The sequence below is a fragment of the Zootermopsis nevadensis genome, unplaced genomic scaffold (genome assembly GCF_977971745.1).
Source record: "Zootermopsis nevadensis isolate Lab colony 2312 unplaced genomic scaffold, Znev_1.0 Znev_ptg000001l, whole genome shotgun sequence".
Taxonomy (NCBI): domain Eukaryota; kingdom Metazoa; phylum Arthropoda; class Insecta; order Blattodea; family Termopsidae; genus Zootermopsis; species Zootermopsis nevadensis.
The window spans coordinates 4,545,708-4,558,485 of record NW_028259133.1 but is presented as its reverse complement, the minus strand read 5'-3'; the positions used below and the strand labels follow the sequence as shown (position 1 = coordinate 4,558,485).

General features: G+C 38.0%; 1 protein-coding gene and 1 long non-coding RNA gene across 4 annotated transcripts in view; one reads left to right on the top strand and one right to left on the bottom strand.

Annotated features, from left to right (window-relative positions):
• cdm (importin-13-like protein cdm) overlaps positions 1 to 10,544 on the top strand; it is a 30,665-nt gene extending 20,121 nt beyond the window's left edge. For all 3 annotated transcript variants that reach the window (XM_022078323.2, XM_022078325.2, XM_022078324.2), the window contains 6 exons: positions 241 to 525; positions 1,925 to 2,062; positions 3,800 to 4,040; positions 4,764 to 4,919; positions 6,525 to 6,699; positions 9,715 to 10,544. In XM_022078323.2, coding sequence (XP_021934015.1) covers positions 241 to 525; positions 1,925 to 2,062; positions 3,800 to 4,040; positions 4,764 to 4,919; positions 6,525 to 6,699; positions 9,715 to 9,823 — 1,104 coding nt within the window. In that variant the 3' untranslated portion in view covers positions 9,824 to 10,544. The remainder of the gene's footprint in view (positions 1 to 240; positions 526 to 1,924; positions 2,063 to 3,799; positions 4,041 to 4,763; positions 4,920 to 6,524; positions 6,700 to 9,714) is intronic.
• Positions 10,487 to 12,778, bottom strand: part of LOC147875166 (uncharacterized) — an 81,076-nt gene continuing 78,784 nt past the window's right edge. The window contains exon 2 of the long non-coding RNA XR_015536417.1: positions 10,487 to 12,138. This is a non-coding gene — a long non-coding RNA (uncharacterized LOC147875166). The remainder of the gene's footprint in view (positions 12,139 to 12,778) is intronic.

Here is a 12,778-nt window from a genome sequence, read left to right as displayed (position 1 = left end):
TTGGGGGTGAGTGGTCAGAATCACGCCCCGACCGGCTTTACCCCCGGGAAAGGACCCCCTGTATCCATTGTAGAGGAGGCTGGGTGGGCCCCAGAGCCTGTCTGGACGCAGAGGCTAGAGGAAAAATCCTCTGCCCCCGTCGGGGATCGAACCCCAGTCGTCCAGCCCATAGCTAGTCACTATACTGACTGAGCTATCCCGGCTCATAAATCGAAACTAATAGTTCTCTGTAACTTCTAGCCTAATGCAGCGGCAAAGGCAGGCATCCTTTTAAGATTGAAGATGCTGGGTATGTTATTTGCAACGCTAGACATCAAACCGCGGTCTGAAAATGATACAGAACCCGATGTGTCAGAAGGTTCAGATATGGGAACTAGCATCACAACACAGCAAAGGACTCAGCAGCAGTCAACTGGATCAGGAAGCGGTGAACAGGTTCAGCCTGTATTTTTTGTCCTACAAAGAATCTTGCCTGTTACGCTGGCCATTGTCGAGAAGTGGTATGCCGACGCCCATGTCATCCAGGTATGAAGCACCAAGTTGTTCATTCATATTCTGATTGTCATGATTAACAGTGGCGGAGTGTAGCATAGAATCGGGTCATCAAATCAAGTTCAAGGTTACAGAAATATTAGCCAATACAATAGGTTATATGGACCTACTGTTTGAAGAGGCAGTATGAATATGACTACATCCAGATAGCAGCAATAGAGAGGATGTGTTCAAACTGAGCTAAGCATTGAACCTTGCCATAAAAATATTACAAACCACTGGCACAGACAGTTTTAATGTTAGACGATATAGGTTCGAAGATGGTGGAGAAAAACAATAGGCAAAAACTAGTCGACAGACGTAGGATCATGTTCCAGGTTAAGCAACAGGGTAAAACAGGTTAAGCCGTCTCATTATGTGCCATGTAGGGGCACAGGGGAGAGGAGGTATAGCACCTACTCATTCTCAGTCACGGTACTAGATGGGGGTGAATGGTCAGCATTGTGTCCTGGCCAGACTTTACCCCTGGGGAAAGGACCTCTGGAGCAACAGGGTACTCAAACTAAAGTGGGGAGGGGTAACCATACATTTTGACTTCACCCTCCAGTCACACTACGCCAGTAAGAATGAGTCATCCGTGGGATGAACTGGTATATAAATCAGTGACTTTAGTCATTCCCCACATTGACACTGTTAATGATGACAGAGCTAGTCTCCAAAATGATGGTTTTTAACTTGGCATTGGCACAGCTGATTGCTAATTGGATTTCATAGCATTCATTTGCAGTGTAAGTTTCAAATCTCACATACTTCATCTCTGTTGGGAGAAAATACATCACAATGTATGACAAGTGAGTCTTACCTGCGTGAAAGTTAAACACCACGTAGATGCCCGGGCCACCAGAAGGGTTCTACACTGGACTAGCTTAGAATTGATAAGAGAATGGATACATCGTAGATGATGAGAGCTTGACATGAATGGCCAGACCCTACTGAAAGTGCTGGGAGACGATAACTTTGTGTCTGCTCTAAGTAGCGTGTCGTTAGTATTTAGTTCATACAGGAAGCTGGGAAGGAGATGTCCCAGGTAATTTTGCATTTACTGGTGTACAAAATTGTAATAAATGTCACTTCCAATGAATTGTTAAAGCTTTCTCTGTTAAATTTATTGCTCATTTTTCTTGGCTAGTATTATTCTTATTACCAGATGGAAAAAGTTAATTACTTTTGTATTTTTAATTCTGTTATGAAGATATTTTTATATACATTTGAATCTTTATGCAGTCTTTGTATGAAATTAATGTTTATCAGTTATTTTTAAAATCATTGAAATTGGTCCATTGTTGAATGTTTCATGCCCTGGGCCATTTTTATTATTATGGATCCCTTGTCTTACAGTTAGTCATTTCATCTGATGACTCGGATATTTCAGGTAGTATGCTCAGCTCTAAGGCACGCACTGGCAACATTGTTAGATGACTGCAAACCTCTTGTGCCAGAAATGTTGGAACTGCTAGTGAAGAGTTACCGGCTTCAGCTACATCCACCTGCCTTGGATCTTGCTAAACAGGTAAAGGATTATAAATTTCTTAAGCACAAAGGACTCTAAAATTCAAGAAACAGGTACAATTTCAGTTGATATTACAAATATACAAAATTAAAGAAAGATAGTTGGCAATGAAGACATGTCAGGAATATAGAGATAAAGCTCCACACAGCATGTGCCTTTGAAACGTTGGTATCTGCCAGAGTACATGGCACCACAACCCAGGCGACAGCATTTTGATGCTCATCACTGTGAGAACCTTCAAATCGTATAGGGTAATTTCTGTAATGGCACTTGAATGCTTGGATATGATTCCCAAATGTAAAGGCCGTAGCTGGCTGATACAGTTAGCAGGGATAAATATCCACCTGAGAGGATTTTATCATGAACTGTTCACGAGAGTTTATAACCTTCAGTCTCTTGCAATAGTCAGTCATTTTTGCAGTCTTCTAGAGTTTCTGAATCGGCCTCCTACTCTCACCTGATGAAGTTCTGTAAGCAACATTGTGTTTCCTTTTAAATTTGTCAATGCAACCACTTGAAGCCCAAAAAGTCTGATATTCCCACATGAGCAGTGATGTGCAAGTCCTCCTTGAGGTGTGTGTGATCTACACATGTACCTGCTTGAACCATACAGGATGAACAGATTCCAGTTCCTCCAGTGATAAACAACTCGGTGATTTCCGCTGCTTGAAGTAAGGTCCATGCCAGCCAGACATAACTTCTTTCAATTTTTTCACAGTTTCTCACAGTAATGTTTATTGTGGACACTGGAAGTATCAACTGTAATGTCAGTTCAGTGCATGTTCCAATATGTGCATAAATTTTGCTTAATATTGCCTTTTTTATTTTTGTAAATGATTTATGTTCGCTATTAGTATCCATATCCCATATCCGAAACGTTGTTTTACGTTTTATATTTATTAGACGATGGATAATATCCAAGAAAATTTTTATTCAATTGACTCATCATTCACTTTTGTGATTATCACACAAATTATATTTACTGATTGCATTGAACTGAGTGTAGTTCAGTTACACTGCACTAACCGTATTTCAATTGGATGGTAGTAAATCTATCAAAATCTGAAACTTTCTGCTCTACAGGTGGAAGTATTTTGCTGGATTATTATGAAAATTATAACCACAAAATATAAAAGTTATGGCAAATAAAGTGCAGCCATCTTGGTTTATTTGATGACAGATCTTATATTTTATGCTTGTAATTTTCATACTGATTGGGGGGAAATACAAAATAGGACTAAGAGGCCCCTTAATTTCAGCTTTCAATACTTGTATCACATTTACTACCACCTAATTGGATGCCGTTGAAATTCTAAGTCAAAGAAAGACCTTTGAATCACTGGTTACTCATTGGCTAGAAACAGTCATCCATAAAATCACCAGCTGTTTAAATAAATAGGCCAAAATCATTCACATTTCCAAAATGTAAAATCATTATAAGTTGTATGATATTTTAAGTTTTCACAGTGAAAATGTGGTTTGTGATCATCTGGGTTGTGATACTGTAGGACCTACAATTTTGCATGGAGTCATAATCCAGAAGACCGTTGTCTACTCCATCATAAGTTAATATAGCTGATTTAAAAATATTTTTACTTGGAAAGAATTCACAAGTAAGACAATTTTATGCAAAGACTTTGGGGCACCAGATAAATTTTATTTTTGTGAGTAGGGTGTGTTGTTTCATTACCAGTTCCTAAACTACTAACAGAATTATTTTACTCCATTCCTTTGCAGTTTCTTATATTGTATGGCAAGGATGGGTCGCAGTTGCCTCTGATGAAATCTCTGCTCAAGGAGGTGTGTTCAGTAACCTTGATGACCTGTAGTGGTAACTCCAACACTCCTGGAAGCAGTTTATCTGATCATGCTGACATTTTGGCAACTTTTTTTTGTCTGCTTGCACAAATCCTTAAGAAGAACCCACAACTTTTTGTTGATAGTGAAGAAATTGATCTAGCTGCTCTTTTCCAGTGTGGTGAGTTCGGGTGTTCATTTAATGACTCTTTAGGCAGCAGGGGCTGCAAGGTAAAGAACAGTGGGTTTAAAGCAAGCCATCTGCAATGTTGGTAATGGAATCGGCAGTGACAGCGTAGCAGTAGATCTGCTGAGAAACAATGTAGCATAATACAGACTTTTTACTTTTGTGCCACTTTACTCTTGAATGGCCATTACATCTATGCTTCGACTTTGCACAGTTTTGTCTTGTAGATTATTTAGTGGAGTTATCATACCACTATGAGCCGGCATACCTCAGTCAGTATAGTGACTGGCTACGGACTGGTTGACCGGGGTTCGATCCCCGACGGGGGCAGATAGCCTCTGCGTCCTGACCGTTTCTGGGGCCCACCCAGCCTCCTATCCAATGGGTACCAGGGTCCTTTCCCAGGGGTAAAGCGCGGCTGGGGCGTGATGCTGACCACTCCCATCTAGAGCTAAAGTTGAGAATGAGTAGGAGCTATACTGCCTCTTCCCCAAGGTCCTGCATGGCGTATAATGGGATAGCTTTACTTTACTTTACTATCATACCAATCCTTTATGCTCACTACTGTAATTAAGTTAACTCTACACCTCCTCTCATGTCTAGCTCAGCAAGCTGACTCATTGTTTGAGAACAGACATGATTAAGTATCGTGCATAAATTCAGCAGCTTCTTTAAAGAAAGCTTGCAGATATCTAGCATTTTATGTGTATTTTACAGGAACTTTGACGCTTTCTTTACCAGAGGCATCTGCTGTGAATGCTGCTACATCCTTTCTGGTAAACTTTGTTTCACTGAGCAGAGAAGTAGTTCAGCTGTTAACAGTTGTGCAGACCTGTGGAGAAGAATTAGTGCAGAGACTTCTTCGATGTATTGGTAAGCAACTTGAAAATGTTCTTTTGCCTTTGGAATATTAGTGTATTTCAAAGGTTACACATTTTCAGTATGGATAAGAGGGATTTCAGATTTTCGCAAGAGAGAGTATGAAGATTTGTCTCTTCTGGGATATGGCACTGGGTAGACTTATGGAAATTGACCTCAATTTTGGACCTGCTTACTTCCTCCATCATCGTCATCATTTCCCTGACAGTGAGCACCTCTGATACATAGGTCAATTCCTACAAGACTACACAGTGCAACATCAAAGATGAGTGTTCATGAAAGGATAAGAAGTGAAAAAATTAGAGAAAATATGATACAAATTAACAAGTAACAAACATTCTGGATTGTGGGTTTTTTGGACCTTGTCCGTTGTTCAATGTTTTAAAATTACATTAGCTCATTGCTCATCTTAATGGACATCACACCTGAAGACAGAGACAAATTCAGTCCTTGAAATATGTAATTTTATAACATCTGATTGTGGACAAGGTCCAAAATCCTAATAATCCAGATTTTATTACATCATTATCAGAACCCTTCAGAATAGCTGCTCCATATCGGTGGATCTTCTGTGTCTGGTATCATTGCTACTCCAATTGTCCACACATCGAGAGAGGTTGTTTTTGTGCAACCGTGACCTCATTTCAGTCTTGTTGTGTGTCTTTTAAATCACATTAATCTCTTAAAATTTTTATTATCAAAATCAGCTATTAATTTAGATATGAAACTATATATTTTCCAAAAAATATAAAGAAAAGTAAATGAATGCCATCCAGATAAACTCTTTCATAGCTATTCACACAGATGCTCCTCTTTTTCATGTATTTACCATATAAAAATGTTTCATATAAAGGTTTTGTATTTTACTGTGGCCCATATTTTGTTGTATTCCAATCTTCTGCGTCATTTTTGAGAAACTCAATAAGTATAACTTATACCAGTCCAGAACCCCTGTAACTGTTTGACTTGAAATTTGAACTGGCCAGCAAATCACGTGTGAAAGATCCCACTCTAGCAAGTCATGTGTGGAGGTTCCCACGCTAAGAAGGGATCTGGAAGTTAGGTCATGAACACGTGCAGTCGACAGCGGGCTTTCAGCCAGTGTACAAAACTTTTGTACCAGTTATGGAAAGTGGTGTATAAGATTACCCAAATTTCAAAAGTAAAAGTATTCTGTGTTCTTCTTTAATTTGTTGTTCCTTTGTTTATTTATAAAAAAAAAATACCACATCAACCCTGAGGTGATCCTTGTTCCCCACTGACTCTAGTTCGGGATGCAACTATCTCTAACCGCCGGAACAAAGAAAGTGTTAGGCAGTGAGAAAGTAGAAGTATAACCTCAGTATCAGTTTTATGTGATGTATTGTTTATATTAACGGGTATGAAGCAAAATCAAATTCATGTGTAAACAAAACTTAAATTTCTTGAATTACCAATATTGATACTTGATTATACTCGAAATCCGTAGCTCAGATAGATTATATGGGCTGTAACTACATTTACTGTAACACATATTGAATTGCCTGAATGCAAAAATGGTTTGTGATGCTGGACACAATGTAAGTCTGAATTAATATATTGATTGTATCTTGAACTCAGGTGGAGAATCACCAAGATTAGTCATGGAACATTTGTCAGACCTTTTACTGGCCTTGAACAAGAAACACTGTGACAACCTTTGTCGCTGGCTACAGCAAGCCATCCATCAAGATGGTTTCCCTTCTGTGAGAGTTTCTCAAGAGCAAAAGGAGCATTTCGTTAAGATGGTGCTAAAGTAAGTCTTTATGATTGCAGGGTTTGGTATTTGTACTGCATAAATCTTTGTCAAGACATTTCTGTATATGAATATGAATTTTGTATGTGCCAACACATATATTTGTATATCATACTTTTTTTAATTTCTCAGTATATTTAGTGCAAAGGAACTAATGTGAAAGAAACTTCCTGTTAATATTTTATTCAGTTAGCCATTCCTTAGTTATATTGAGGCAGAACTTGGTCGTTCCTAGGAACACCAGTGCATAATGGCACAGTCTTAGATGAAAAACATAACAGACGGACGGGCAGAGAGATGTCGACAGGCCCACAAGCTGTTCTTCATTTATGCTATTAATGTAAAATGTAAAGAATATCTAAACATTAGCAGGAGTGATGCAACAAGCATGCACATAGTGAAAGGAGTCTGTTTTGAAGGAGAATAGTCTCCCATCCCTATAAGTACGGGTAAACCTCGATTTACGCCGGCAAAGTGTTTCTGGACGAACTGGCGTAAATTGAAACTCTTTTTATAATGTAAATCAATGGGAAGTCAATGACATGCGTTCCCGGCTCCCAAACATTGACGACTTAAGTTCTTCAAAAATTGACTTCGCCTTATCCGTGATAGCAGTTTCAGTCAAGGGAATGCTTTTTCGATTCATGTCATCCACCCATAGTAACAGTAATTTCTGCATTCTATCTAAACGTTTACTTCTGCTATAACTCACTTGCGTTGCACTTACTCTCGTAGCCTGTTGCATCGACTGTTTTATTTTTATGAATTTTTCATTATGGTAGTCACAGTGGAAGGAGGCAACTTCATACTTTTGCACACATTACGACGGGTATCACCACCTTCTATTCTGCGAATTACGTCCATCTTATCTTCTAACGCAATAGACCTACGCAACTTTTTAGCAACACATTCACTTCTCTTACCAGACATTGTGGCTCTTCTACAATTTATAAATATCAAACAGTTGCTACTGCAGAATAGTGGTCAATAACAACACAAACACGTTTAGCACACAGTTTTCAGCACATTCAATGTGTCAACAAGAAGTGAACTGAGCGCGTTTTTCCTTACTTCCTTATCAGGCTGAATGCAAATGACACACTGTGAAGAGTGACCAATGCTCACGTGACTGTTGCGCAATGTTGGCAGATTTTTGGGAGATTATCTCGCAACTACTTAGCAATGAGTGCAGAGGTGACTGTATTTATAATTTTTATTCAAAATCAGCGATGTGAGAATTGCGATTTAGTACGAGAAACATTGTAAAACGTTATAAATAGTAGTAAAATTTTTTTTTCTTCACTTTTTGACTTGCTGGCTTCAAAAGCGGCATTATTCTGAATCGGCGCAAATTGAAGTGGCGCAAATCGAGGTTTGCCCGTACAGTATCTTAGGTTTCCAGGTTCTACACGTTTGGCCTTGATGGTTTTATCAGGCCTTGTCGACAAAACCTGTAATGGCTGGTGTGAACGAAATTAATATATTAATATATTGCTTTATGACTAATTTATCAAGTGTCAGAATAATTATCATCAGTAGAATTATGCAGGACATTATTCAACTGTCTTACCGGTTGGTTTTCTCTACTACAAAATTAATATAGAATTTCAAAATTAATGCCTCAGGATTATCACAGAATTTCTGATAGGTCTGTTTCCCAGTGAGAAAACCATTTCAGCTTTTGAAAATGAGTGTCTTTGGGGTTGTTGCATTGTGTTGTCTGATAGAAGTTAACTGAGGTTAAAGAGATGTTTGCTGTCTTCATCAGGGCAATCTGATTATGGAGGAAACAAGCACCCCCTGAAATACGTTAAACTTCTACCAGACTACATGGCACAGAAATCCAGAAGACAGTCATGTTTGTATTTTCCACTGTGAGAGTCTCACTTTGACTTTTATTCAGTGGGTTAAGGTATTTATATTTATTTTTAATCTGGTAGAAAGCTTTCAGCTTAATTACTAGAAATGAAAATAAGTACTGTTTCCAGGTAATTCTTTATCGTATTCTTTGTGTGTAGTACTTAAAACAAAGGTGTTTGGTAATACAGTGAAACCTCTATCCATCGTTCCCGGAACTATCGTTTTCCCGGATGCATCGTCCGTTTTGTTCGGTCCCGAATACATCCCATATAAAATAATGTTACATTTTCCCGCTTCTATCGTTCCTCGAACTATCGTTTTATCGCATCGATCGTTCAAAAATCTTAGTCCCGTCCCACAATTTTCCCGCAATGATCGTTTCTGAGAATTTAAAATGCTGGGTTTTGAGATAAATTAATACCGAAAGACGCACAATGTTTTTGGAATACACAGTAGCGATAACCTGTTATGTCGCCCAACCAGCACATTCTTTTGGAATGAGGGTCAGCGGTGCAGGGGTGATAGTTGGAGTGAATGGCGGTGCTCATTGCCAGAAATTTTACGATTTTAATTAGGGTGCACTCATATTTCGTTCCAGCGATGCCAGATGGCATGTGCAGTGTGAATTTCTTCACAAATGCTTTTATTACAAGTACAAAGGAAAGGCTGGCTGCACTTTTCATTCTTCTGGTTCATCTCGTTTCCAGCGGTTCAGGGTCTTCGTTGAGTTCAGCAGTAATAGTATTTCCATTCTTCCTGTTATTGTCCGCAAAGGGGGTTGGAGTGGTGAGGAAGAGGAAGACAACGAATGCGAGCCCGAAGCTTTGCCGAGTTTTGCCGAAGTACACGCTGCATTGGCGAAAGTGAAGTCGTTCTTTTATGCGCTTAATATTAGTGAACGTGACGAAGAAAACATTTTGAACGTGGAAAGTGCTCTGTTTGGTCTAAAACGTAAAGTTTCAACAAACCAGTTGTCCATTAAAGACTTTTTTGGTAGAAAGAAGTAACTTTGAAAGAGAAACAGTTTTTTTAAAAAAAATTTAATGCTTTCCCGCATCTATCGTTTTCCCGCATTCATCGGTTTTATTTCCCACCCCCGCCGAAAACGATGCATCGAGGTTTCACTGTATACATATTATGTTTTTTCTTTTGTAGGGAACGTGCCAACAAACGCAAGTTACAAGAGACTGTGCGAGAGTTCTCATTGATTTGTCGTGGTCTGGTTGGAACAGACTATGCTGCCCAGTCCTCACATTTCTTTTAATCATCGGAGTCTATTTGTTGCTTTATATAGGTGATGGTAAGTGACAGACATCTGTGATATGGCCGATTCTAGATATAAATATTATATTTCATCCTGTTACCATATTTATCTACGTACCATATAACCCAAAATAGGCATACATCCCAATTTTTCGTAGTGTTTTTAAGACAAAATATTTTATTAATAAAACTACTGCTAAATATTAAAAATTAATACGTTGTGTGGCTTATCCCATACTAGAAATCTTTACAATTATGTGTGATTGCTGGTAAAACCACAATAGCATGAACAATTTTTAGAAAGTGCAGTAATGTACTTAGTATAACTGATATCATTCCTGTTGATATCATTGCTGTCTGGATTATCTTGACATTATCAGTGCCACTTAATGTAGTTCCACTGCGATTAAAATGCAGACTTTCTTTTCTACACGTTAGGAAGCCTTTGTGTAATACTTGTTTTGTAGGATTTGAGGTTTTCATGATGGTGAGTCTGAAGTTGGCTGTCTTCTGGCTTGTTGCGCCGTGTGGTCATCGCCCTGATGATGGAGGTAGCAAGGACCACTGAAACGTCGGTAAACTTCAACTAAACTGTGCAATGCAAGAATCCAGAAGTCAGCCATCTTCTCATACTTGTTTGTCATTTTTAAGAAAAATCCTTCCATTTAAGAAATTTCTGTAATCAACCTTGACTTTCATTAAAGTGCTGCTTTACAGTGTCATGATTTATAGTCGGTACATTTCACATGACACCACGTATCCATACTTCCACTCTCATTTAACCTTCCAGTAGTCTCGCCGAAATGTGTGGCATGAGAGCTGAAGACTATTGCAGATTAATAATATAGTAAACTACAAAGAAAGAAACTTTACATTTACATGAATTTAATAGGTATTATACTGTATTGTATGTTACAAAAACATAATCGGAAATCATTTAAAATAAAAGAGTGTAACAAAGGTAATAATTTTACTTATTTTGGCATTTAATATTTTAAAAACAAAAATGTGTCAGAGCAATCACTGCAGAATTACGTGCATAGTTTTTGTTTTAGAGTAAACATGAAAGCATAACTAGAATTTAGAAACAAAATATAAAGTTTTTTGGAAAATTATTCAAGAGTATTCATTCCTAAAAAATCATGAAATAGTCATACGAAGTTCTTGCAGAAGTATGTAGTTTTTGTATTTTCTCTGTGTATAGCTAGCATCCTTTTTTTTCTTTCCCACCTAATTATTTGAGAATAATTTTCTGTATTCCCACTAGTGCCGAGAAGCAGGATGTACATTGAACTCTTCTGAACAAGTTCTTGAGCAAGAATTCTCAAAAATTGTCATATTGATCCAGTGCTCTATGCAACATTTATTGCAGCTGCATTCAACATGAAGTACGAGGGTGAGTCAAATGAAAACCATAATTTTTTTTTTTAATTTAATTTATTGAGTGAAAGCGGTACACAACTATATCATTTTTCTACATAGTCTCCATTTCGTTCAATACGGGCCCTCCAGCATTTACGAAGTGTATGTATTCCTCTAGAAAAAAATTCTTGTGGTTGTCTGCGCAACCACTCATGCACTCTTCATCAGAATGGAACTTCTTTCCTCCCATCGCCTCTTTGAGTGGCCCAAACATGTGACTCACCCTCGTATATCATAAGCCACCATCAGCCAACTGTGTTCGCACCACATTTTGTACAGGTATAAAATGTGATAACTTAAGGTTTACATTTGTCAATAAAATAATGTTAGGAGGAATCTTCTTTGAGACATTACCTTATGTAATATAGCTCAACAGCCATTTCGTTATCTATCCGAAACATCGTTCATATTTGAACTGTTTGAACACATTTCTCCTACAAGGTACAAAACACCAATCACAGCTTTTATTGCACAATTGCTTGCCAATTTTGTCTTCATATACAATTGTTTGTTTGAGTCAGTATATTTGTTAGATAATTTTTTCAGTGAATAAGTACTTTCAGGAATTGGATGGGCTTATAGCCTCCTTCACATGCCTTCTGATGCCTGAAGATGGGCATTTATGTTCCAGGAACAAGTCTGGATATTCTTAGTTGAGGTTTCTTTCCATAATTTAGTTTTATCCTTCCCTGGGTAAAAGTAGTTCATCCTATCTTGTATGTCCCTTTCCTTGCAATATTCTGAACAGATAAGTTTTTCAATGTTTATGTTTCCCTTAACTCGACTATATTATCATCTTCATCTGAATCATCCTCTTCATGTGGCGTGGGCTTGGTCAGTAGTTGAAGTATGTTGTCAATGTTGGGAGGATCTGTTCTCTTCATATTCCTTTAACTGCAATCAAAATAAGAAATATTTTAAAACAAACAATAAATTACATCAAATATTTAACATTTATTCAAAAATAATTTTAGAACATACCATAACAAAATATTACATGAGCGGGCCCAGTGACTGGAAATATTTAGTAGCCATGTGTAACACATAGGGAAGATTGCTGTCTTCTGGGTTGTTGCGCCATGTAGTCTGGTAGATGTCCACCAATGTTGATCATTCATCACCCTGATGACAGAGGCAGCGTGACTTCTTAAACGTTGGTGAACATCTACCAGACTATATGGCGCAACAACCCAGAAGACAGAAATCTTCATACTCACCGCCGTGAAAACCTCAAATCTTACAACACGTAGGGAGTTTTCAGTGATACTGACTACTAGCTGATACTAGTGAGAGTAATAGAGAGGTACAGGGAGGATGGGAATTGGAGACAAAAATTTTGTTTTGTGTCGGTTTCATAGATCCAGCATGCCTATTGGAAGGTTAAATGTGTACAGTTATAACTGAAATGCAACTGCATAGAATGTTTCTCTACCAATAAATACCTGCTTTGCAGTTCTGTTACGATTCAGAAGTCTAATAAACTGACCTGAACAAAATAATTATATTTTACCCTGATAAAAATTAAAAAGCAATT